Below are 25,786 nucleotides of genomic sequence, written 5' to 3'. Positions count from 1 at the left end.
TAAAGTTTTTAAAAAGTTTAATGGAGCCAATAAGGCATATAAATTGTGTTCTGGCAGACATTAAGACCTGCTTTCTCTTACCAAAGAAAATGGCACATGTTTTTATCAAAATTTGACAATTGAGAGTAAAGGGTACTAAGATTAATCTTCAGAGCACCAACTTAAACAAAACAACCTAAAATATTGTATTCAACTTGGAAAGAGGAAATAGAACCAAGGCATGGCGGGGGGCGGGGGGGGGGTAGGGGGATTAAATATGTGTTCCTCGATCTCGAAATCCTTTGGGAATGGGAGTTCTGGCCTCTCATGAGCATCACACTGCCAAACCCCGATTCCAGAATCTAAATTTACAATGTCAGAAAAGCAAAGATAATTCCAAATGCATTTCTTGGTATATTCCAAAGGGAAGCTTGAAAGGATTCATAATACATAGGCTTGTCTGTTTCAGATAAAATGACAAATTGCTATAATTTTTCCTGCTATTATAGTCAAACAAAAAATGATCCACTTTTTGTGAAAATTTAGAAATACCTCACTGTCATTCCTAGTTTGAGTATGAATTCCATAGATTTAAATAAGGGCTATATCTATGATGAACACAGAACTCCAATTCACACGACATTTCTAACATTCCATTCACATCCCACCCAGTCCATAATGGGTAACTTAGCAAAGTTTCTTCACAGAAAGGTATTCAATGGCTGAAGGAACAGCAAACTTTAACAAAGTGCTGTGAGTGATTACTGGAAAACCCTTACACTGATCTGCAATGGTCATTGAAAGATAAAAATAGGAAGTAACTGATACTGGACTACAAGTTTGCAAGGAAACATTTTTCACTGTCCTACTTGATATATAATAATAGGATAGAATAAATTACAGTACCTGGCAGGCTGACATCAGTTCTTCATCTAAAAAAAGACTATCATTCAGTTCAAGATATTAAAAACGAAGGTGAAACATGCTCTAAAACGTTGTAGCTACAAGAGGTCTTATATTTACCCAAAGAAGACTCTATTGAGAACTTTTATTTTGGTCTACCTAACATCTAGAGAACCTCCATGCGACTTTATCTTTTCCAGAATGAGATTCCAAACTGCAGTCCTGAGGAGAGGGAATGGAGGGACAGGGGAAGAGTTGGGTTTTGCTATTTAAGTAAGTTGTGATCACATCAGTAGTAGACAAAACAGAGCTCTATCATCTTCTACCCACTGCAAGGAAAACACAGTAGGACATCATGAAAAATGCAACACAGGGTATGAAAGACTAGAATAAATACCTACCCCAACCATCTCCCTCAGGCTAACACTGAACCAAAAAGGAAGCCCACTCTCAAAGGTCATGCCCTCTCTTTCTGGTCACCTTGATGCAGTCTGCATGTTTCCATTTGTCATAAGGAAAAGTATCCCGCATAGAAGTAGTACTTGTCTTAAACTGAGTATTTGAAGCCTACAGGGTTAATCTGGGGGCAGTTTAATAATATTGCTATTTTTAGAGCACTAACACACACAAAGTGAATCCAATAAAGTTCTGTGTATTGATTCAATATTAAGTATTAATTGCATGACCATCATAGCACCTCTTTACATCACACAATCACCAGAATTAGAAAACTGCTTTGAAAACTAAAAACAGGACATAGTCCAATAATTAGAAGTTGCACTGTTACTATATAGAAACCAGGTGCGTAGAACAGTGCGGCTGCAAAAATAGAAGCCTGCAGATTTGACAAGGAAGCCAAATCATGTTTTTAGACAATTTTAGGAACCTGGCAATACTGTTGAAGCAAAATATTCAACACAGCAAGAAATGGACCAAACAAAGAAAAAAGAAGAAGAAAAAAAGCAGTCTATAACCAAATAAACATCTGATATTTCCTTTCCCTTTGAGAATAAATACAGTTAAGGTCACTTTTAGCCTTGGAACGGATATATGTTCGCCTATGATGATCTTGCTAATGACTACACAATTATCTGATGTCCTCTGCTAGGAGTATAGTTTTGAGAAAGCCATAGTTACAAGAGGCATCTACTGTAAATACCTAGAACTTCCTTTCATGGCAACCACTATAGAATTCACTTGTCTTAAACAGTGAACAAGGGAAGATGGCCTCATGTTTCCTTTGCAATAATAGTATATGTTGAGGATCAAGTGGCTTTCAAGCAGCATGGTGGGTGTGAAAATGTCTGCAGTTTAGATCATTCTGTTGCGTTTATGGGTTGGTGAGTCTGTAATAACATCGCCACACTGGGCTGAGGTACGCTTTCTAGTTCCACCATTGTCCAAGTGGAGTGCCATTTCTTCTGATATGAAAGTGTTCAAATCGACATCATGGAGTCCATTTCTCCTTCGACTAGCATTCGATCCACTGCTTACATGTGTAGGAGAGCCTGGGGTACTCGAACGCACGCTTATACTAGCCATTGCACCACTAAGACCTAGGAAGAAGAAAAGAGGTTTTAGAGTTGCTCGATTATTCAACCCTTTTGAAAGCAACCCACTTTACTTTTCATGTTGTCACAGTGTCAGGATGTCTGCCGGGCTTCTTTGCAAGGGGTCACCAGTGAGCAGTTAAGTTTTATTCTGGAAGAACTGGTCATCTGGCTTTGACCTATGCTTTATTGGTAACACTAGCAAGGCTGGGACTAGCAATTATGGAAAGCTTACTCTGCATCAAGCACAGGGAGTATACAGTTTACAGATGTGGCCAGGAGGTGCTTGCTTTATCTAAAGTCACCATTCCAGTAGCTAACCTCAGAAGCATGTCTGTGTGTGTGGTGCACACGTGCGCTTGCTCTAACAATCCCTCCTCTAGATAAGGTGACCATATGATGTATCACCCAAAACAGTACATTGTCAAGCCTGAAAGAGTCACTGATAAAAGTTATACTGGGCCACTGAGTACAAGGTGCGTGTGCCCTGGACAAATGGAGCTATATCACAACTGCAGGTCTCAACGGTATCTGCAAGACATGCTTAGGTAGCCTAAGTCACTGTCTGATCCTTTAGAGAAGAGGAAGGCAGGGGTGGGGGAACAAATCCTTTTGCTCTGCTTTCAGGTTGTTAAATACAGAATTTCCCCAGCACTTATCATTGAACACTTACTCCTTATAATTTTGAGCAGTTAAGGAGCTAACTTACATTCCACCCCTAAGTGCTCAGGATAAATCTCTGAAAGACCTGAGTCAGGTCAGGACCACAGCATTCAATTTTAAAAGCCTAATGCTGACAGCAGGCTTTCTGCCCTATGAGTTTCCTGCTGTGCCAGTAAAGCCTCGCCTAGGGATTTTGCTATTGCCTGACTAAATTTCTAATGTGATCCCATATAATCCATGTTTCCAAAGAACAAGACTTCTGCCTTACATTTTAAAACAAGCTTAGAGGTTTGATTGGGTAGGGGTCCATCCATTCTAATTTCGTATTCTGTAAATGTGGTTGAAATTTGAAAATCAAGTTCACAAAGTAATGATTCTTTGCCTCCTACCACATCAAATTTATTAAACTCCCCTTAACATAGTTCTCACTCTACAAATACTGTGGACAATGGAGCCCACCCACAGCCCCAAGCAACTCCCACCGCTGTCAGTGTTCTGTAGCCCACACCTTCCTGCTAAACCAATCAGACCCTTCTTCTCTAGGCACCTCCCACTCTTTCTGCACTTTTCCAACCAGTTCCCTTACTGCTCTTCCCCTACAAGAGGAAATCTAATTGTCCCTCTCTGTTTAACCCCTCAAACTTTTAAAGACCAGAACCTGCTTTTTAAAAAATTACAAAAATAGGATGAAGGCACTAATGCTGGGTCAAGCACCATACTAAATGATTTACTTTTTAATACATATTACTCCATCTGCAGATGAAAAACCAAGTTTAAATAGTTATTTACCCAAGGGCAATAGGTAGCAAGTAGGAGCTGAGGCTCACATTCAAGTGGACTCTATACTCCTACTATGAGACCACCTCCCCCTGCAACCTATCCAGTGAAGCATACACTGACAGGAGGTGTTCAAATCTTGATGATTGGTAGTTCTTTTGGAAATCAATCCTGTGCTTCTAACACCTACTCTGCTACCTGGGCCCACAGACTCCTCTGTCATCTATCTGCCCTGAGGTGGTTCCTGGTTCTCCTAACCTCTCCTTTTTCGGCCTCCTTTTGTTGGCTCTTCTTCCCTCCTGATTGAAATGCTCCACTCCTTCCTCTTTCTCCAGTCTCCCAGTTGCTTCCTCAGCAGCCTGTGGGCTTCTCTTCTGTCCAACCAGCAAGATGTCACCCAGGGTGAGCTCCAACACCCCTCAGCTTGCCTGTGGGCACCAGAGTTTTCCTAATCTGGACCACAGGAGCAACCCCTTTTCCTGTGTTCAAAGGCCCATTTGCCTACTGGAAAGCTCAGACTTATCATCTCCAAAGAGGAACTGCACTTCCTCATCCCCAACCCACAGGCTTACTAACTTTAAAAAAAAAAAAAAACAACTCTTCCTATGAACAGTCTTTTCATCTTGAGCTAATGGGCTGACACATCACACTCACTGAATTCTGAAAAAAGAATAATGCTTCAAAGTCCAACTGAAACACAGGCCCAGCTGCTGGTTTCAGGAAACAAACCCAGTCTGCTGGTTGCTCACTGAAACTAGTAACAATCAATAAAATGCCATGGTAAGAACCCAACTATCCCCAAGCTGTTGGCATTTTTTTAAGTTCTTCAGACAGACCTGTGCACACCTTTTTCCCGATCCCACAGACATAACATGCTACTAGAGGGTGCCCAGTACAACAATAACCTTTTCATACTTGCTTCTTAATGCAAAAGAGGTTCTGCGAAACGTGGGAATCTGGCAATAAATTGGATATTTAGTAATTAAATTCCAATCCCCATTATCATTTGAAATCACAAACAGAATTCAACAAAGCCCAACCTATGCCCTTCTTGTTAATGGAGGGTCAGCATCCCTAGGATCACATGGCAGTTATGACAAATATCATAAAGTGAACTCGTCAACTTCTCCATGAAAAAGAAGGTACACTAAACATCAACTTGGCCAATTTAAAAATCCCCCAGTAACTTCTGGAAAGTCATTTTTCTCTGTTGGTGTTATGACTTGGGGTTTAATTCAATAGCTCAAGTAAAGTAACAATGTGCAACACACTATCTACTCTCAGCAGTGAAAATCTTTTTTCAAAGTTTGACTCACTATTCTTCCCCAAAAAGCTCTTCACAAGTGTCAAATAAAATTAAGATTAACAACCAAAATATATGCATTTTAAACAGCCCAAATTTTATTTTATAAACCAATGGCAGCTGCTGGAAGCTGCTTTAGGAAACCTTAGCTAAGCCACATGAACAAATCAGGCCTATACAAGTACAGAAAATCTACACATCTCAACATGCTTCAATACTAAAAAAAAAAAAAAAAAAAACTAAGTTGTACGTCCTGAGGGCATACAACTTAATTTCTACCAAAAACACACACGTTTTCAAGAGGGCTATGGGAATATCAATTGACAAAAGCAGCAAAACAAACAGCATGATTAGACAGAAAAGTCTCAATTGCTTAATACAAGATAAATAAACTCATCAGTTATAAAGTGTCTGCATCCATTTAAAATGATTACTTGCAAGGAGTAGGAAAAAAATTAGGATGATTTAATCATACTTTGAGAACTTGCAATGAAGCTAAAACAAATTGTACAGTCCAGGTCATAGGAGTCCAAGTTACATGGCAAATTATTAAAGGTGGCACACAGCTATCATTGTTATACCATGTCCATGCTTGAGTAATAAGAAAATGCTGTTTCCAGAATCAGTTACATTTCGTTCATTTCCCGGCACACAGCTGGGTCACACACAGGCAGAAAAAGAGCAAATGCCCACCCAAGTCCACCTCACCACCTCAGTCCAGCAGCCAGGGACCTAAGGAGGCATCCGTCTATATTCTACTGGCCTCCCAGTACCTGAGACTCCTGCCAAGACAGCCACTTCTGGAGGTGAAAAGGCACTGTGGACCCACCGGCATAGGTCCAGGGCCCTCTGCAGACTGCTCCACCCATGTCATCAACAGGAGAAGGCGGTGCGGAGGGGCAGGAGGGTCTGAAATCCCCAAAACTGAACGAAGTGGGTAACATCCCACCTGGGAGACCTAAACTGGATTTTCCTCCTTGGAAATGAATGTACTACTCCATGTGCACAAAGCTCTGTTGAGGTGCAAGTACTGTAGTGTCAATGTAGAGTTTCAGATGTCAGGGGAGTTCAGTAATTTAAAAAAGAATTCTAATAAGATTGTGGTAATTGGAAGTAGATACCACTCCCCACCCCAATCTGTAAATTGTAATACTGAATTTTTATTGAAGCAAAGCATACTAAATCAAATCAATTACAAAGATACATGTGTCACACCAAGAAAACATTTTCAGTTATGCTGACAGCCCAAGATGCTTTCCATTTTTCAAAGACAATTTTTAATGCCATGGAAAAAATGCTCACGACGTTTAAAAAGAAGAAGGCAAAATACAGTACCATATATGCAGTATGATCTCAACTGTGAAATAATTTTAATACTTATACATTGAAAAAAAAAGACTAAAATGCACCAAACATTTAACTGCATTTATCTCTACATAGTGGGATCACAAACTGAATGTTTTACTTTTTGGAAATCTTTAAATTTTCCAAGAAATTAATACTTTCAGTAAGAAAATGTGTGAGAAAACTAAGCTCAGATACTGAAGTGTTTCGTAACAGTCAGTAGATCATTAAATAGGTGTAGGTGCATAAACTAGCTTTGATACATGGCCTTCTTTTTCACTGCGATGGGAAAAATGTCCAACCAAATTTTTATTACAGGTTCAAGACAATTCTGTATCAATGATGTTGGAAGCTGAAAGTCCTATCCCCAGAAACTTAAGTATTTAACATCTAACCATAATATATGGAAAATGCCAACTTCTCAGTACAAATTTTAATGCTATCTGAACTGCCTTGATTTGGTCTCATTCTCAGAGACTGGTCTGAAGAAAAGGCATAATTTAGAAGTTCCGGCCTTCAGAGGGAATTTAAATTCACTGCGGTATTATAAGCAACTGTGAGCAATTAAGAGATTGCTTTGGTACATTAATATCTCACATCTTCATTTCCAAATAAACTTTCAGACACACATTATTGTTAAGTAGCTATCAACTGTTCTGTTACTTCAAAAAGATGCAGACTGCAACATTCAACAAGCTTACTAAGATTCCACTATGTTCCACTCTGCCAGGAATGTGGGTTTCCTCAGGAGAAAAGGACTCTGAAAGGGGGTTATAAAATAAACTCTCACAGGCCAGTTCTAATTAGTCCTCTGCCACAGAAAAGTACACAGAGTTTCTTCTATACATCCTATCAACTTGAGAATCCTTACCTGTGCTATCTGTCAAAACAGATTTTTAAACATTTAACTACATCAATGGAAGGAATGGGTATCAACTGATACAGAGTATCAATTATCTATGGGATTTTACCAGGAAAGGTTTGTTCTCATAAATGTGGTAACTTCCCTTCAAAATCACTCTGGTAAACCTGGGCCAAAAAATGATTTCTCTATCTCTCTCACAAAAACACACACACACACACACACACAAGACTACAAACCAGGTAAACCTGGGCCAAAAAATGATTTCTCTATCTCTCTCACAAAAACACACACACACACACACACACACACACACACACACACACACACACACACACAAGACTACAAACCAGGTAAACCTGGGCCAAAAAATGATTTCTCTATCTCTCTCACAAAAACACACACACACACACAAGGCTACAAACCAGGCACCACGGTGGCTCAAACCTGTAATCCTAGCTACTTGGGAGGCTAAGATCAGGACCACCAAGGTTTGAGGCCCCCATCTCCAAAATGCCAGAGCAAAATGGACTGGAGGTGTGGCTCAAGTGGTATAGTGCCTGCTTTGCAAGTCAGAAGCCCTGAGTTCAAACCCCAGTTCCCCAAAAGAAAACCTGTGATTAGGAGAAAACTGACAGGTTCAGGCTGCTTAAAATTACAGCTTTCCGAAAACTCTAGAGTAAAGAAGGAAGCCATTTTATGCCTTGGGTGTGGTAGATTAAGAATTTGCCTTACATATTTTTCTAAGCAAAAATTCCTCTCTGACCTTATAACCCCAAATCCAAATGATTACATTTTTCTTACAGAGCCCCACACCCAGCTTTCTAGATCTAAGACTCTGTCAAGAAACTTAATGACATAAGAGAATGTTGCAAAATTTGGGGGCGGGGGGCTGCAAATGGAGTCTATGAATTTTTAGGGCGATGATACTATACCTAAATATCCAAACTGTCTAATATAATTCTGCTAGACCAGAAACTGCTTGAGATTGGCTTATTCATTCCTTTTAATCACCTGCTCTACTTCCAACAAACCACTTCATCAGAGTGCTTGGCATTCACTGTATTTGGTAAATGCTGGGCTACAGGGAGAGCTACAGAATGACAACATACACTTTTGGTTCTAAAACTGTTACACTTTCTACAGAAGGCTTTGACTGCAGAACTCTTAACACCAAATCTACGAAGGGTTTCAAGTCAGTAAGACTTTGACCTTCAACCCTATGAAGTTGCAGTCTTATTCTAACTCAAAGTCCTGTTTTTTAAAAGATACCTTTCCTAGACTGGAGTGTAACTTGTAGAGTGCAAGGTCCTGAATTCCTCCCCTGGCAAAACACACACACACACACACACACACACACACACACACACACACACACACTCACACACTTAACCTGTTCTCTAGTCTCAGCACTTGGGAAGGCTGAGGCAGGAGGATCACTGGATCCCACAAATTGGAAATCAGCCTGAACAATATAGCAAAAACCCCACCTCAAAAAATAATTTAAAAATTAAAAGATAGCTTTCCTTTAGCTTCTTTGCTTTGTTTTGAAATTCTCTGGTATCACAAAGACTAGACTCAGTTTGCCCAAGTCCCTCTCAGCACTTATGCTAGCAAAGGCAGTAGCTCACTGTCTTGTAAATCTACTTTCAACCTGAGAAAAACTTAACATTGAGATGCTATCTTTCTTCCCTTTATTTTTTTTTCCTGCTAAAATGGTATCTTAAAGCCAAATCAATGCCAATAATGTCACCTACCAATGCCTATGGTGACAAGAGACCATGTAATAAGCCTTGGAGTCTGAAATGAGGCATAATTTTAGAAGGATGATACAGGCTAATTCCAAATGCTGAAGTCAAGAAGTGATCAAAATCACTTCTGAAGGCTGGCAGAATCGCTCAGGTGGTAGAGCAAGCAGGAGGCTGAGGAATCACTTTTGAAACTAAAACCAAGTGTCTTTGATTTTTATGAGACAGTATGAAGCAGGGTCAGCAACCTACGAAAAATGGAGTGATGAGGCTTTGAACATTCTCAAGTGAGTGACATTTGAATTGGCATGACTCTGAATGCATGTCCATTCTTACTCTGCACCCTTGCATCTATCTCTGTGATAACAGGATTCTCAAAGAGAACAGAATTCAACCTAAGCCTTTCCAGACAACACAAGCTTGGACAGTTAAATCAGAAATTTTCTCCAGTCAGAAAGGCAATGTAACCAACTTCTCTAGCTTGTCAACAGAAACAAGCTCAAGATCTTCGCAAGTAATATTTATGTAAGTAACAATAAAACTTTAAATTAATTCAAGTGAATGCTGCAATTTATATACAGAAGCAAAAAGATCCTCAAAGGCCACTGGGAAATGAGATCCTGAGCCAAAGGTCTATTCCTGTAGTTGTGTCATTCAGGGACAAAGAGGGCACTCACACCAGACCTAGAACCACAAGCAATCCTCCTTTTTCAAAGCAAAGAACACTTACACAGTATCATAGTGGGGCTTGTAGTAATTTGCTGGGGTTCTCATCCATCACCTTATGAATCAAGGAGACTGGGTTAGAGAGCTTAAGCACTTCGCCCAACGTCCAAGTCTATGTACTCTTCCTACCTTGGCGAGCCAAGAACACATATGGAGGGCCACAAACCACTTATATTCATCTTCAAGCCTAGTTATCCAGATTCACTGATGGGGAAAAACCCAGACACACAAGTTGGTCTGTTTTCTGATATCTTTAGAGAAAAAAGGCCTCAAAGACCTTTCGCACCCACCCCCAACCATGCAAAGAAAGTAAGGGGGGTGGAGGGATATGCCCTAAATCTACAAATAGAGACAAAATGGTTAAGAGAACACATTTTGGAGCCACACCGATCTGAAATACCTACTCTACCACTTATTAACCTGCTCCCTCTTAGACAATGAGATTTTCTTCATCAATAAAATGGTAACAACCCAGGGCTGGCATGAGGATTAAATGAGAATCTCCTTGGCAGGGTGTTGATACAAAGTACACACTGAAAGAGCAGCTCTTGTGGTTTCATCCTCAGGCCTAGCAAATTCCCAGAGGTTCTAATGTGAGATTCCTTTGTATCACCCCCAGGTATGTATAAAGGTTACATTATCCCAACTGTAGTCATCTGGGGACTGTAATCCTCAACTCCTTCCAGAAATTCTCATTCCCCACTGTGCTGTATTCACTCATTTCTCAGACCTGTGTTCACCCCTGTAGTAAATTCAGAAAACATTTATACAAGATTCTTTGCTAGGTTCTATTGAAGCCAAAAGGAACGTATCAAAGACCTCCTCTAATATACCCCCAATCAGCAGGAAAGAATAGCCTGGGAACAAATTGAGGCCTAGTTCAAGGAAGGCTTTAAGAATGAGGAGAACTGGGGCATGGCTCAAAGTAACAGAGCACCTGCCCAGCAAGTACTAGCCCCTAAGTTCAAACCCCAGCACCACCAAAAAAAAAAAAGAAAGAAAGAGGGGAGGAGGATGGGATGGGATGGGGACACAGACTGGCTAGGCATGGTGGCACACATCTGAAATCCCAGCACTCAGAAGGCTGAGGCAGGAAGATTGAAAGTTTGAGGCCAGCCTGCCCTATATAAGCAAGATCCTATCTCCAAAAATTAAAGAACAGAAAGAACAGGCAGAAAAATGCATCACAGAAGTGACGTGTTATCAGTCTTACAGGAGGAAGAGGAGGAAGAGGGACACTTGCACAAAGAGCGATTAAACAGAATGGCTAGTCAAGACAGATTATATACGCCTTGCAATGCCACAATGGACTTGGACTTGCCCCTGTAGGCCATAGGGAAACATTAAGCAGGGAGTGACAAGATGGAAAAGATAACTCCAGTGATTTCATGGAAGGCTGATTGAAGCCTGATCAGCTCAGAAATGGGGAGCAATATCCCAAACCTACCTCTTCAGAAGGGTCTTCCCTAAACCCAGAACCAAACTGCCGGTAAGATGTCCCTTTCTGTGCCCAGAAGATCTTACACATGCCACATTCAGAACTTTAAATCATTCAACTATGTATTAGTCTCAACAGAGAAAGGAAACACTCTGTTTGCTCATCTATTCCTAGAGACTGCACAGACTACTGAATAGATACATGAGGAGATGACATGTATTTGTCACTGTCAGACAGAAGGCCCAGTCCAGTTTGAAATGTCATGAGACACATGCCTAGGGGAGATGTGCACCAAGAGACTATGAGACATATGTGTTTGGTAGGAAGGAGAGGTCTCCTTAAAAGGTACAATCTGGAAATTAAGAGTAAGATAGCCTCTGAAAGGCCTACAGAAGGTGACAGTTATGATTAGAATCCTGGAATACATAATTCAGGGCAGTGAAAGATCTGAGGAAAAGTCAAAGGCCCAAGCAGCAAAAGAAGAGAAAGGATAACTAAAGGAGAGTCATGAAAAAGGTAGGCAGGGAACCACGAAATGGCCCAGGTGATTTTTAGTCTGCCTAAAATACTGTTTACATAAAAATAAGTAGTAATTCAGCATGAACTGTGTATTTCTTTAATTCCTGAGTCTAGCCTCCAATGACTAAGTACATGGAAAATAAACATGTGCCAAACAAGTGTCTAAAGGAAAACTGGTAATAGTCTTACACTTGTCCAGCCATTAATTGATGTGCTTTTGATTAAAAATCTCCACCTGGGGATCTTATTTACTGCCCCACCCTACTTACATAAAATGCACTGCAAATACCCCAAAAGTCTCTGCCAACTGTCTTCAAATAAAGGCGAGTTTAGATAACTATGGGTGTGTCTGATGGAAGGACTGGTAGAGGGGGTATCCAAAAGCTGATGAAAAACCTGAGAGGGAAAATTATCCTCTTCATAAAGAAGAGAGAGGACATAAGGAGGAATGTTATGTTTACTTTTTTATAAACTCAAGCCTGCCTTGACATATTGACTTTTTCCCATGTCCCCTTACTCTATAAAACTTCATGAACTTAGGGCTGGGGCATAGCTCAACAGGTGGAGTGCCTTGCCTAGCAAAAGCAAGGCCCTGGTTCAATCCCTAGCACCAAAAGACTCTCCCTCCAATTGATAACTTCAAAAACTTCGGTTTGACCTCATTTATGTTGCAGATCTGGCTAAACTGAATTCTGGCACAGTATTTACCCAGTGGGCTGGGGGGTATGGCTCAGCAGTAGAGTGCTTGCCTAGCATGCAGCTTCAATCTCCAAAACCACCAAAAAAAAAAAAACTTTCTGTATATACTTTAAAAGATCTCCTAACACTTCAATTTACTAACTGTACAACAAATTACCTCAGAGAACACTAGGTATACTTAGTCATTACTCAACATTACTATTTGTTATCAAATTACTTCTTTGAAACATTATTTCCTTGAAAAATTACTTCCTCAAAACATTACTTCCTTGAAATATTACTATTTAGTCAGTTATCAAATTATTTCCTTAAAACTCTCAAACCTGGCAGGGATTCTCCTCAAAACACTTATGTTCTTGTAAACCACTGGAGCACAGAACTCAGTAACTTTATTTCATGGAGTTTTCAGCATGCTATCCATCTGCATCTATCATACTAGAGGTATGAGCCTGAAGAGAGGACCACGTTGTCTCTAATACATCAAAATTACTACTACATTATACATTTATTTTAGGGAAAAGGATAACTTTCTACTCAAAGTTTTATATTTAAGCTTTGTTTTGTTTTTGCAGTGCTAGGGATTGAACCCAGTGCTAGGCAAGCACTCTACCACTAAGTACATCCCCAACCCTATTTAAGCATTTTTAAACCCTCACAATTGGGCTGGGGATGTAGCTTAGCGGTATACAGCACCTGTCTACTATGCACAAGGCCTTGGGTTTCATTCCCAGCACCGAGGAAAAAGGGGAGAAAAAAAAAAGTTTGTGTGTGTATATATATATATACATATACATATACATATACACACACACACACATTATTTTAAATTGAGCATGTAAGGGTTGCTATAATCCCAGCACTTGGGAGGTAGAGAAAACAATCTCCAGTTCCAGGCTAGCTTGGGCTACATAGTAAGACTGTCTCAAAAAGAAAAAAAGACAATAAAGAAAATACTTCACAATTTAAACTACGTAACATTATAAGCAGTCTCTTCTTCAACTATATCATCACTGGACCTTCCAAAGTTCAAAAATAATTAAGTCACAGGTTGACCAGATTCTATTTGTGAAAATGGAATAGGATGATGGGGTTAAGAGCAGAGTGGTTTCTCAAGAAGGACTGGCTTGCCCCTTTACTATGTATGTTCCTGCAGTAAGATTTTACAGCAAGTAGGGCTTCTGTTTCTTAAAACTGTCTTCTTTTCATTTCTTAAAACTATCTTCTACAAGATACTAGTTAGTATGATACAGAAAAAGGATACTTTGTATGGAATGAATCATAAATCCACTTGGAGAAAAGTATAGCACTTAGGGAGAGACACCTACATTGTGTACTACTAAGCATTGAAATTAATCTGACACTTTTTACCTCTTAATAAAAAACCTAATCTAACAACTATATACACTCTCGCAATTGTTTTTCCAACCTTAAGGCGAAGTGCGTGAAACCAATTCAGCAGGAACAAATCAGCCTCATTTCAGCCCAACAGCTTTACTATCTAATATATTGGAAATAGTCTGCAGTGTTAAACACTGAATCCATACAACATGGGCTTTCCTGCAATGTTTTTAACTTGTCAAAAAAAAAAAAAAGGGAACACTTGCAATCAGGAAAAACAATGTTTTTTCCAATTCCATGTTCTACTTAGCATTACAGGAAAGAATCCTCTACAGGAACTAATATTTCAATAATATAACTCCTTTATACATATCCCTCTATTCTCATTAGCAGGTTAATGTTTTAGATGACCTACCCTATGCCCCAGAAATGTTTAACTTTTAAACATGACCTCACTCACTGGTTAACTTCCAACCTGTCCAGTCATCTGTTTGATGCATGTTTTCACCTTGTTTCATTTTGCTGTTTTTTCTTTTTTTTTTTTTAATAGCTGTATTTATTATTACATATTGTCATGCAGAGGGTAACTCTCAGTTCTACATGGCAGTCTGTAGCAGAAAGCAATTGACTTATCACCAAGTACACTCCCCAGGCTTCTCCAGTAATACTGAAGCCTCTAGACCAATAATGCCTTCTGGTGATGGGTCTGCCGAGGAACTAGTGATGTATCTGACAATCCTATCAAAGCAAGAAGGACCTGAGGGACAGCAGGCAGATAACTGATGACCTTTCCCTATGTCCTCTCTCATTTGGGACACCAACTCTAACCGTCTACATCACACTAGGTAATGAAAGGTGTTAAGGCAGTTCCCATGAGAACTAACCCAACAATTACCTGCCTTTCTTGTCTGTCATGGACCAGGTTCTCCAACCAATTACAAATGTAATAGGATTCTTAAGACACAACTTCCTCTTTGACTCAGAAGAGGAGTAGAAAATCTACAACATGTAAGTGTAAAACAATGATTTCTAGTCAATGTTGCAGAAAGATTACTGTAGCACTAATAAGCTCAAACTAACCTAAATACATTTTATGATGGGCTGGCTGGCAGTCAAAAATTGCCCCTAAGTTCTTAGCTTACATTCTATTTCAACATTTCTAGAGTGAGGGTTTACTGTAGACAAAAAAACAGACAAAATATCTGTACCTAACCCTAAACATGGAAATGGGCAGACCCTTAACCATTTTTCCAAAGAAATATGTTTAAACGGCTTTACCATGCAGAGCTATGGCTTCCCGGAAGGGTTGCAAATCAGTCTCTACAGATGAGCTAGTTTCCGTTGGAGTAGCTCGGTTAGGGGACACTACAGTCAGTCTTGGGGGAGCTCTAGAGTTTCGTGGTGGAGGAACCTTTCCACACAGGAAGCTGATCAAATCTTCTCTACGAATAGTTCTTCTGCGTTTTTTAACCCAGGCCAACACATCCTTATTGCGTCGCTGATAGCCAATCTGAATTCCAATATCAAAACTTCGCTGATGGGTATCCACGCTTTCTATTAGAAAAAAAGAAAGAAAAGACACATGATAATCATACAGTCATGCTATATTTCCTTCTAAAAAAGTGAAATGAATTACCATGAACTGTTATTCATGGAGTACTTTTTTTTGGGTGGTATTGGGGGCTTGAACTCAGGGCCTCGAGCTTGCTAGGCAGGAGCTCTACCAGCTGAGCTACACCACCAGCCCAAATTACCATGAACTCTGAAGCCTCTATACCTGTAAGTGATCCAATAATCTGAATGAAATGTATCTTACTCATGTTGGAAATGTCACACATGTCATCTTAGTGGTCTAAATTTGGAGTTCACACATCACATAATCCTAAAGCTTTCTTCTTTCAAATAATAATTTAGACAGAAGTAGGACTACCTACAATAAACTTGGCCATGCTTACCTGCTTTAGTTTAGCAATACTAACGGTAGCTAAGTCAGCAGCACCTCATGAGCTTCACATGAGAAAAGAGGCAGTGCTGCCTTCCACTTTATTCAAAGTGAGGAAATGGTACTGAGCGTGTTGAGTGACCCCTTCAAGATAACAAAAATATAAAAGAGCCGAACTTTGCTCCACAACCAGGGGATCCTTACATAGATATGCTGCTCTCTTCCAGAAAGCTGAATTCTCTTGATTGCTACATAAGAGTGTTGCATCATTGAACCGAAGTCTGAAATCACATGGCTCGGCCACACTCACTTGATTTACCAAGTCATTTGAGATGCACTCCTACTGACAGGTTTGGCACCAAGAATTAAGAACTCCAAAGGACGTAGCAAGCACTTGACAAAAAACAGGGAGCATAAGTACTGACTACTCAACACCAGGAGGGTGGAACCAGAAAGCTTCATTGCCCAAGCTATATTTTCATTCTGCTTCCAATTCTCAGTACCCTTGGAAACTCATTATCTTCATGAACTTTTAAAATGAAGTTCATCCCTGCTTTGTGTGAGGAAATGAAAATGCAGACACTGAGTGACATGGTGACTTATCATTATTCTAGTAGTGAGACACTAGAGAAGATGACTGCATTCGGTTTTTTTAAGACAGGGTCTTGGAATGTAGCCTTGCCTTAAATTCCCCACTGGAATACTGGTATATACTGAACCTGACTGTAGTAAAATGGTTCTTCTTTTCAATGATTTTTTTACCTAGCTGAAAAATCATATTTGAAAGTTTACATTGCTGCAATTTACTTTTAGTTAGCTGCTGTGCTGGCAGAAAAATAAACAGTATGTCTTTAAAGACACCCAGCAAGATGTCTCCTTTATCCCTGGACCTTGTATAAAAGCAACAAGATACATTTCTCTATCACCATTCCTGTACTTATTTTAACTCCATGTCTAAATCTAGAGTAGACTCTGAAGGAGAAAGCAATAGGCACACATGAAGAGCTGTGTCCCAGAAAGAAATAGTAATCCACACATCACAGAGGATCCCAAGCTGAATGAATATGCATTATTGAAAAAGGAAAGGCTAGGGGATGTAGCTCAGAAGCAGAGCACATGTGTAGCATGTGTGAGGTTCTGGATTCCGTACCCAATAACCTCCCCCAAAACAGAAAGATGATGAGTGCAGGTGCACAAGAAGAACTGTGTAACAAGACCTTCTTCTTCGCAGATGATGGTTCTTTATTGCTAAAGATTCAAAAGAAAATGACATGTCTGTGGGAGTAAAAATATTTTTAAAATAAGAGGAGTTGGGACTCTGTAATCCTGGCTATCAGAAGGCAAAGATCAGGAGTCACAGTTCAAAGTCAGCCCAGGCAAACGGTTTGCTAGACCCTATCCTGAAAAAACCCATCACGATAAAAGACTGGTAGAGTGGCTCAAGGTGTTGGCCCAGAGTTCAAAGCACAGTAGCACAGTAGAAAGGGCCAGGGCACACATCTTCTCATTTAAACTCCAGCATACCTTTGAAAAAATGGATTAACTCACTTCTAGAGTGGCCAGCCAAGTGTCCATGTCAGTCAGTATCTGATTTCCCATTCCTCTTACACAAAGCACGCAAAGTAGGCACGAACTCCACTTTAAAGGTAAACACCATCCATGGAGATAACGCAGCACTTTCCCATCTCTTAGAACACAGACAGGAAAGCCAACCTCAAAGAACTGGATAAGCTGGGAGCAAGGCTCAAGTGGTAAAGCACTTGTCCAAAATGTGTAAGGCCCTGGGTTCAACCCCCAGAACTGCTTGGGGGGGGGGGGGGGCGGGGGAGTACCTAAACCTAAGATGACCTGGAAAAGTTGCATTTAGTCCTTTGATGACTGTGAAAGGGATAAAAGAGTCATTCAAAGGAAATCAAGTCAGGGAGCCTATCCTATGGAACCACAGAAAGAGGATAAGCCTAAAATGTGCAAACCTGCCCTCTCTAAAGCTCATTGGAGAAGTTTCTACTTCTAAACAGAATAAAGAAATTTTATCTCTTTAAAGAACCAAACAGAGGTAGGCCCAGAACTGGAAAAACAGAGGGAACAGAGTGGGAAACATCAAAGGGATGCAGAAAACTAATCCAAAGCACGCAAGGACAGTGCACAGATGAAGCAGGTGTGAAAACATACACCTGGCAAGCCAGACACTAAAAAGCAAGATTAACTTGATATAAAACCTAAACCAAAGGGAGGGTGCTCTGTGAGGTACATTTTCACAGTTTTTTGTTGTTTTGGGGATTTTGCCAGTTCTGGGCTTTGAATTCAGGGCCTCATACTTGCCAGGCAGGCACTCTACTACTAGAGCCACTCCACCTGCCCTGTGAGATGTTTTAAAAAAAAAAAATTCACCAGTGACCTGGTTTAAAAGGGAGATAGTTATGTAAAAAGTTGTGAACCATGCTGGGCACAGCAGCTCAACCCTGTAATTCCAGCTACTTGGGAGGGAAAGACTGGGAGAACTGAGGTTTGAAGCCAGCCTTGGGCAAATAATTAGCAAGAGCCCACCTCAACAAATAAGCCAGGCATGGTAGTACATAGCTGTAATCTCCACTATGTGAGAGGTACAGGTAGAAAGACAGAGGTCCCCTGGGGAAAAACCAGAAGATCTTTTCCAAAAAAAAAAAAAAAAACAAAATAACGAGAGCCCCCCCACCCCCCCAAAAAAAGAGTTGAGGACATGGCTTAAATGGAAGAACTTGCCAGTAAGCATAAGGCCTGAATTCAGACCACAGTATTACCACATCCCACCCCCCCCACCCCCCCACCCCCCCACCCCATCGCAAAAAAAAAAAAAAAACCTCTTTTAAGAAACTGTACAGCTGACCAATCTTACCTCAAAACTTCTGACCCAAGTCTCAATATCATAACCAACTAAAATCTTGATAAAAAGTCAGACATTTTGGGCTGGAGTATGTGGCTCAAGTGATAAAGTGCCTGCTTTGCAAGCACAAAGCCCTGAATTCAAACCCCCAGGCACCCCCCCAAAAAAAAACCACCCCCCAAAATTCAGGCATTTCATAAGCACTAATTCACAGACTAGAAAGACCAAGGAGAAAAGCAGATACAACACAAAGATAATGAATTACATGCTTCTGCACTACCTAGGACCAACTTGGTTTGGTACCTTTAACAGCTTACTCTGAAAGTCAAGTCCCATTATTTTACCACCCAAATAAATCCAACCTCAGGTACTTTCCTGAATAGAAAATTATGTTAAGTACTTTCAAACAGTTACTTGGTTAAAAATAACACTTTCCTCTTATCTTAAACCAACTGGGAAAGACCTGCATGCTTTTTGGAGAATACAGGCATAAAGAAACTACATTCTAATGTAATGCCTGGATAATGTAGCGTCCACTGGGCTGAGAAACCCATCTTCCCACCTCACCCCACTCCCACACACAGAGGGCCTCCTAAAGGAGCTAAAGGCTCTCAGCCAAACACTGTTTTGAACACACCTGAACCCTCATAACTAGACAGCCAAATTCTACAAGTGTGAGTATTGGACTCCTGGCCCAAAAACTGTAGGAGTCTTGTGCCCACTACTGTTTTACCAAAATCAAAGCCATTATGGAAAAGAGCCATAAACCTGAAGGTTAAGTGAGTCCCCAAGGGCATCAAAATATCAACCTAACCTTTACCACCACACATTCATTTCCTTATTCAAAAAAAAAAAAACACTGATTCATACAACACAGTGAATATGTCCCATGTGTTATTTTTTTTTAATGTTTTATATAAGAATCTGAAATTGAATTCAAGAGAGTTTAGATTTAAATCCTACTACCACTGCAGGGTAGGGCAGAGGACTCTCACTGATTCTGAAGTGAAAACCAAATGAAGAGCCTTCTTCCGTGACACGTACAGACAAAACTAATGATGTTGCTCTGTTTTAGTTTTTACCGCAGGGGTTCAAACCCAGGGCAATTCATCGCTAAGCACACCCTTAGCCCTTGTTTCTCCATACTCAAAAAACTTTGTGAGTCAGCCAGAGCAGGTATCCCAATTTCATAAGCAAGGAACTGAAGCTCAAAGGGCCTTGTCTAAAGTAAGGGGGCAGAGTTCCTTCTACCACCTACTGTTCCAGGTGTTCTCATTCTCCTCAGAGCACCTACAAGCCATAAGTCAGAGCAACACTTCTAAGGAATACGAGTGACCACAAAATATTTGAATTTAATTTACACTAACCATCCAGTTTCAAGCTTTCCACAAGGAATAAGAAGATCTGAGTAAAAGCCAAAACAGAACTGATTTCCAAATATTTGGGAGAATCTAACACCTATGTATTCCTAAACAACTAGGATCCAAAATTAGGCACAACCTTCCTGCCTATATATTTACTTAATCTTTACTCAGCACACAGAAGCACAGGAATGAAGGAAGAATCATAGCAGCCTCTTATTTTTGCCTGCCTGGCCTCCAATGCCTGTTCTCCCCTCCCTAAAGATACTCTAAGTTTTTGTTTGGGTAGCCAACCATATGATCTGAGGGAAGCTCCCTTCGACATGTAGCTTAGTCCTAAACTAACCAGCATCACCCCACACCTGACTATAGTAGTGATTCTGGCCAAAAGACAAAACCAATCTGAACACACAGTGTACACGTGTACACAAACATATGTGCATGCAAGGGGAGAGAACCGCAAAGCACAAGACCCCAGTCACTGAATCAAGTCAATCCTACATGTAGTCTCCACGTCAGAGAGGGACCAAGACGAGTCCGTACCACTGAAGCAAGAATGACTTGTGATTTCTGATTCTTGCAGCCAAAATATCCTTTTACAGAAGTTAGACACAAGAAAAGGGCTGTCTTCTATAAAAATCTTCAGACTGAACCTACAAAGTGCATATTACAAATGACTAAGGCTATTGCTTCTGACAACTAAAGCTAAGCATAAAATTTAAGGCTAAGAGTTTCTAACTGTAATCTATACTAAGTTATTTTAACAAAGCCTCAAAGCTTGGTAATAACTTTATGAAGTAAGGAGAGTCACAAACCCCTGCCATCTCCTCCAAGTAGAACTACTTTCTGTGACTGTTTAATAGTCACCCACTTCTAGGCCCACAAATTTCCATCACAGTTCAGTTCCCCTTTAGCAATACATATAAATCCAAAATGGCCACAATAAAGTGAAACAATGTATCAGAAAGAGGAATGATAGCACACCTTTTGACCTGTCAATTCTATTTACATTTGCTCCTTTCAGGAAAAGATGAGGAAGAAGGAATGTACACACCACAAAGCTTATTCCAGCATACAGAAAGAAAAAAAATAAATAAATAAACTAGGATTACAACCCCTCATCTTAAGCACGGCCCCTGCCCACTGCAAAAAACACTGGAGAAATAGTTAAAACTTAACACCATCAGCAGTTGGGCTCTCCCTATGCTAGGCACAAAACTAAGACCTGTACTATAATTTGTGGGCACTCAGGCCCATTTACAGTTAAGACCAAGGAGCACAATGGTGAAATACCTGGCAGAACCACACACCAAACACGTACCCCAGCCAAGATCTGAGCTCAGTCTGGCAGCAGACTCCAAGACTGCACCATATTGAAGCTAGTCCTCTGCAGTACTCCTAGAGCAGACACCTTGGGGCAAATGCTGTTCAAAGACACCCAGAAACATGTTTTGACGCAAACAGTATCAGGAGATAGCTATTGGCAGGTATGGCAGAGTAATACACAACCAATGTTTCACACACACTTTAAAATGCAGATGACAAGAAACGAAGAACAAAAACATTTAAAAACTGAGAAACAGCAAAAGAAAAGTGGTAGGAAGCAGCTCTGTGGTCAAGCACTGGCTCCAGAGGTTGCTGAAAAGCTGGGGCACTAGCCCCACTCAGGCTACCCACTGTGAGGCTACATGGTAGCCCTGCCCTGAAGGATAAGCAAGCAGCCCCAAGCAGTATAGGGAATTGAGGCTTACACAAGATAATTTCTAAGGAAGAATCAGGACTAAGACAGAAAGCAGTACCTCAAAGAAATGAAAATTTAAGATGCAAACACCATTCGGGGGGTGTTGCTCAGTGGTCCAGTACTTACCCAGCACTGCTCCAAAAAATGCAAGCACAGGCTTGGCCACATCATCTCTCAGGAAAGCAACAACCCTGGATAGATTAAAATGACCTAACTTTTTACTTCCTTTGATTTCAGGTACCAAAAAGCCACACTAAGCCAGGGACTCATCAATAATGAAGAAACACCATTCTCTTTGGATTTATCAAATCAAGAAGCAGCAGTGACGACTTGGTTCTTCTCCTTCCCAAAAAAGGAAGTGAAAGCTTGACCCTGCTAACTATAGTACAAACCTATGCACTACTCTTTACTGAACGGTGTCCTCGGTGAGAGGACAAGGTCAACTCACCTTCTCTTCTAAATTCGTCCAGCTACATTCCAACTAAATCAACCACCAGAACCTCCAATTTTTTTAAATCCCACTGGCAATTAAAAGGGGTCCTCCACTTGAGCTGTCAGAGTGGCTCAAGTGATAAGAGTTCCTGCCTAGTGAGCCTGAGGCCTTGAGTTCAAACCCAGTACTGCCAAATAAAGGGCCAATTGTGGCATTCCTATGTGCTCATTTTAGCAGTTATCAAGAAGGTGGTGCATATGTCACTCTCCCCAGGGTTACAAAATGAGCCATTTTTAGCTTGCCAGACAAGTGCTTAATTATACAAAATACAAGAGTATTGTTCGCTTAACGGATCCCCTCAAAATTAAATTTTTAATCAGAACTGTGAACCAGATTTAAATTTACCAACATTTAAAGCTGCATGCATTTGTGACACCACCTTGCTAATTTTATTGGTTCTATTTAAGGTAACCAATTATTCCTCAGCTGGATGCCTGTTCTCTAAAGACCACACCCTGAAGAGGGAGGGTGTGAGAATACAGTATTATCTGTTCTTTGCAACAGTGGCTAAAAGATTAAGATGTTGCTAATTAACAAATTCCACAAAATACAATTTATCCATTCTGTAAGGTAAAAAGAGATGCTTCATTTTACAGAAACTGGATACAAAATAAAACTGGCTCATACTGACAATCCAGAAACCACATATATTTAAAATTTATGTCTCTCATTAAGTTTTCTGAGCAAAGAAGAAAACTAGCAAATTATAAGATGTGTTTTCAAATTAAGGATTATTTCACAGTTCAACTTCTGAACCCATCTTCTCTCAGACAGCAGTAAAAATAACTGCTAGCTTTAGTCCTACAGAAATTCATTCTATCAGTCCACAACAGCACCAAAACCAGAAGACATTCCTATTTGTGGAGGGCTTAGGTTAAGAGCCTGGCACCTAGAAAACAGCAAAAAAATGGGTTGTCTTCTCCTTCAACCAAAAAGCTAACTGCAGCAAAAGCAAAAAGGTAGTAAGCCACTGTACCTGCATACAACAGAATACTACTCTTCAGTTAAAAAGCACTGGACTGTTGTACCTGCCATGCAAATGCAATGCATCCCCTCAAACACATGCTACGCCAGAGACCAGCCACAAAAGGCTTCTAAGGGGAAACTACATACAGTGCACAGCAATCAGGTAAGTGGCTCCAGGGAGGGGGGATAGGTATACTGGTCTATTTGTTAATAATATGCACTTGTCAAAATGAATCTAAGTATCTTAAAAGGGTGATTTCACTGCATGTCAACTGTACTCCAAGAAACTTGAGTCTCTTAAGAAATAACACAAGTATTATTTTTAAATTTCCTTTCTGGATCAAACCAAGAGCTATTCCAAAAGAATGCTCAAGACCCTCAAGCACGGAGAGATGCTAAAAAGCAACTTTTTCAGTGGTCAAAATTTAAGAAACTGGGGCTGGGGATGGGGCTCAGCCTAGCCTGTCAGAGACCCAGGGTTTCATCCCCAGGTCCTCCCCACAAAACGTGAGACACTCAACTACAAAAATCAAAGCTAACCAGTGAGAGTGCCATTTCATCTGTTTCCCTTTACTCCGTAAGACTGGACTATTCCTCATTTCCTAAAATTAACATTCTTATCCACCAGTTTCAGCTGAACAGTGCTCAAAATTACTGTTTCAAAAAACTGCCAAGTGTACTCAGGAGCTCTCACAATAAGGGGCATTTGTCCTACAGAATGCTGCCATTATTTGCACATTCTTAGGCAAAAATAAAAATCTGAGAATCAAAAAAGACACAATCTGAGAATCAAGGAGGTATTCCAATAGCCTGTTTCAACCTATCTTGATATTTTTACACTGCAAAAAATTCCATTAGTTTATCAGCTCTTTCAAAGTTTGAAAGCATTTTGATTTAATTACATTTGTTAGCAAGTCAAATCAAAATCCTTTTTCCTTAGAAACCTTGCCAAAAACCTCCCAAACCTTCCCTACCTGCAAGGCACAAAATTAAACCCACTGTTACCAAGAAAGCACAATGGGCAGGAGGAGGCACTTACATACCCTTATGTCATCACAAAGAGAAATGAACTCCAGAAAGGCTCCCCTACACAAGTCTACCACAGATTTCCTGCTAGCAGCTTGACAAGCAGACACAGGTAGCTCTGAAGTACAGAAGTTGATGAAATTGCTGCGGAAGGGCAAGTTCATGTGCACCTAACTCCAATTAGGGAGTGCTCAAAACAGGTCAATGCCAAACCACTGTGCTCTAAGTTACCAGACTCACGAATCGTCCCTGAGGTCCTCCTTTTCCAGAAAAGAGAAGCTCGTCTCACCTGTCCTGCAGTGCTCCAGCTTGGGGCACTGTGGACTTTTGGAGCTTGCTAAGACCTCGCTGGGCGGCGAGGAGACTGTGGTGGACGATCAGCAGCCTACCTAGCACAGCAGCTCCCTCTCAACGGTGACAGCCAAGTGTCCCCAGTCACTGCCACAGGATCCCCCCCCGGGGGGAGCGGTGTCAAAACCACGGGGGAGGGAGGGGTAGCTGAGGAGACCACCACCCAGATTCTCACGGAGGGAGGTCTCCAGCCCAGCAAGGGGCAACATAACAGCACAACCCGCTCTGGGGGCGCAAGACACACACCTTCCCGCCCACCCGCAGGGCAGCGCAGGGCTCTTTACCTTTGTAGAGGTTGGTGACAGCGGTGGCTGCGTTTTGGAAGGGGACCCAGAGAGAAAGTCCTGGCTGCTGACACACTCGGTCTGAAAACAAAAACCAAGAAACAAATAAGAAAAAAACAACAACAACAGAAACGACACAAACACACACGAGTTCACAGAGAGAGAGAGAGAGAGAGAGAGAGAGAGAGAGAGAGAGAGAGACGAAGAGAATGTTACTTGGGCGTCAATCACTCCGAACGGCCATATTAGGTTTCGCCATTTTGTTCAAGGGTTTCGGGATCCCCGCGGCGCCGGGAGACCAGGAGCGAAGTGGGGGGTGCGGGGATGATCTCGACGGCGGGGTGTGGCGGGTAAAACGGGGGGCCCCGAGAACCGAGGGTCCCGAGATCCAGCCAGCGCGGAGAGCCCCCCACCCCCTGCCCGCAGTCCCCGCCCCGAGGCACAATGGGGCCGCCCGCCGCCTCCTTCGCCATTTTGTGCCGGGGCTTCTCTTCTCCCGGTCGGGACGGGGACGGGGACGGGGACTGGGACTGGGATCGGGATCGGGATGGCGACTGAGGCTGAACCGGGCCGGGCCAAGATGGCGGCGAGGCCTCACCTTTGTAGAGCTGGGCCACGGCGGTGGCCGAGTTCTGGAAGAGGTGCCACAGCTTCTGCTGCTTGTGCTCCGGCTGCGCGGCGGCCGCCGCCTCCTCCTGCAGCTCGGGCGGCAGCTGCTCGTCCTGCTCGGCCTCGGCCAGGCACTGCCGCTCCCACTTGGAGAACCAGTGCTCGGGCCCGTGCTCCTGGATCTCCGCCTCGCCCTCCTCCTTCCGCTCCTCCATCCTCCGCCGCGTCCTCCTCAGGCGGGGCCCCCGCGGGAGCGTCGTCGTCGAGCGGCCCGGCGGCGGGGCCCGGCGGCCGGCGGCGG

At 41.6% G+C, this 25,786-nt stretch overlaps 1 protein-coding gene across 1 annotated transcript; it reads right to left on the bottom strand.

The window, feature by feature from the left end:
* Positions 1 to 25,786, bottom strand: Hapstr1 (HUWE1 associated protein modifying stress responses). The gene is made up of 4 exons (XM_020178650.2): positions 25,475 to 25,786; positions 24,877 to 24,957; positions 15,128 to 15,403; positions 1 to 2,438 (listed from the first exon to the last, which is right to left on the bottom strand). The coding sequence occupies exons 1-4, from the start codon at positions 25,698 to 25,700 to the stop codon at positions 2,194 to 2,196; spliced, it is 828 nt and encodes a 275-aa protein (XP_020034239.1). The 5' UTR covers positions 25,701 to 25,786; the 3' UTR covers positions 1 to 2,193.

The sequence above is a fragment of the Castor canadensis genome, chromosome 17 (assembly GCF_047511655.1).
Source record: "Castor canadensis chromosome 17, mCasCan1.hap1v2, whole genome shotgun sequence".
Classification (NCBI taxonomy): Eukaryota; Metazoa; Chordata; class Mammalia; order Rodentia; family Castoridae; genus Castor; species Castor canadensis.
Note: the sequence above shows the minus strand (reverse complement) of the source record. Positions and strands in the feature narration are given on the sequence as shown.

Coding starts and splice junctions, on each gene's coding strand:
- Hapstr1 (XM_020178650.2), bottom strand. CDS start 25,700: ATGGAGGAGCGGAAGGAGGAGGGCGAGGCGGAGATCCAGGAGCACGGG. Junction 24,958..25,474: donor CGTGGCCCAGCTCTACAAAG/GTGAGGCCTCGC, acceptor TTTTGTTTTCAG/ACCGAGTGTGTCAGCAGCCA. Junction 2,439..15,127: donor GGAAGCCATAGCTCTGCATG/GTAAAGCCGTTT, acceptor TCTTCTTCCTAG/GTCTTAGTGGTGCAATGGCT.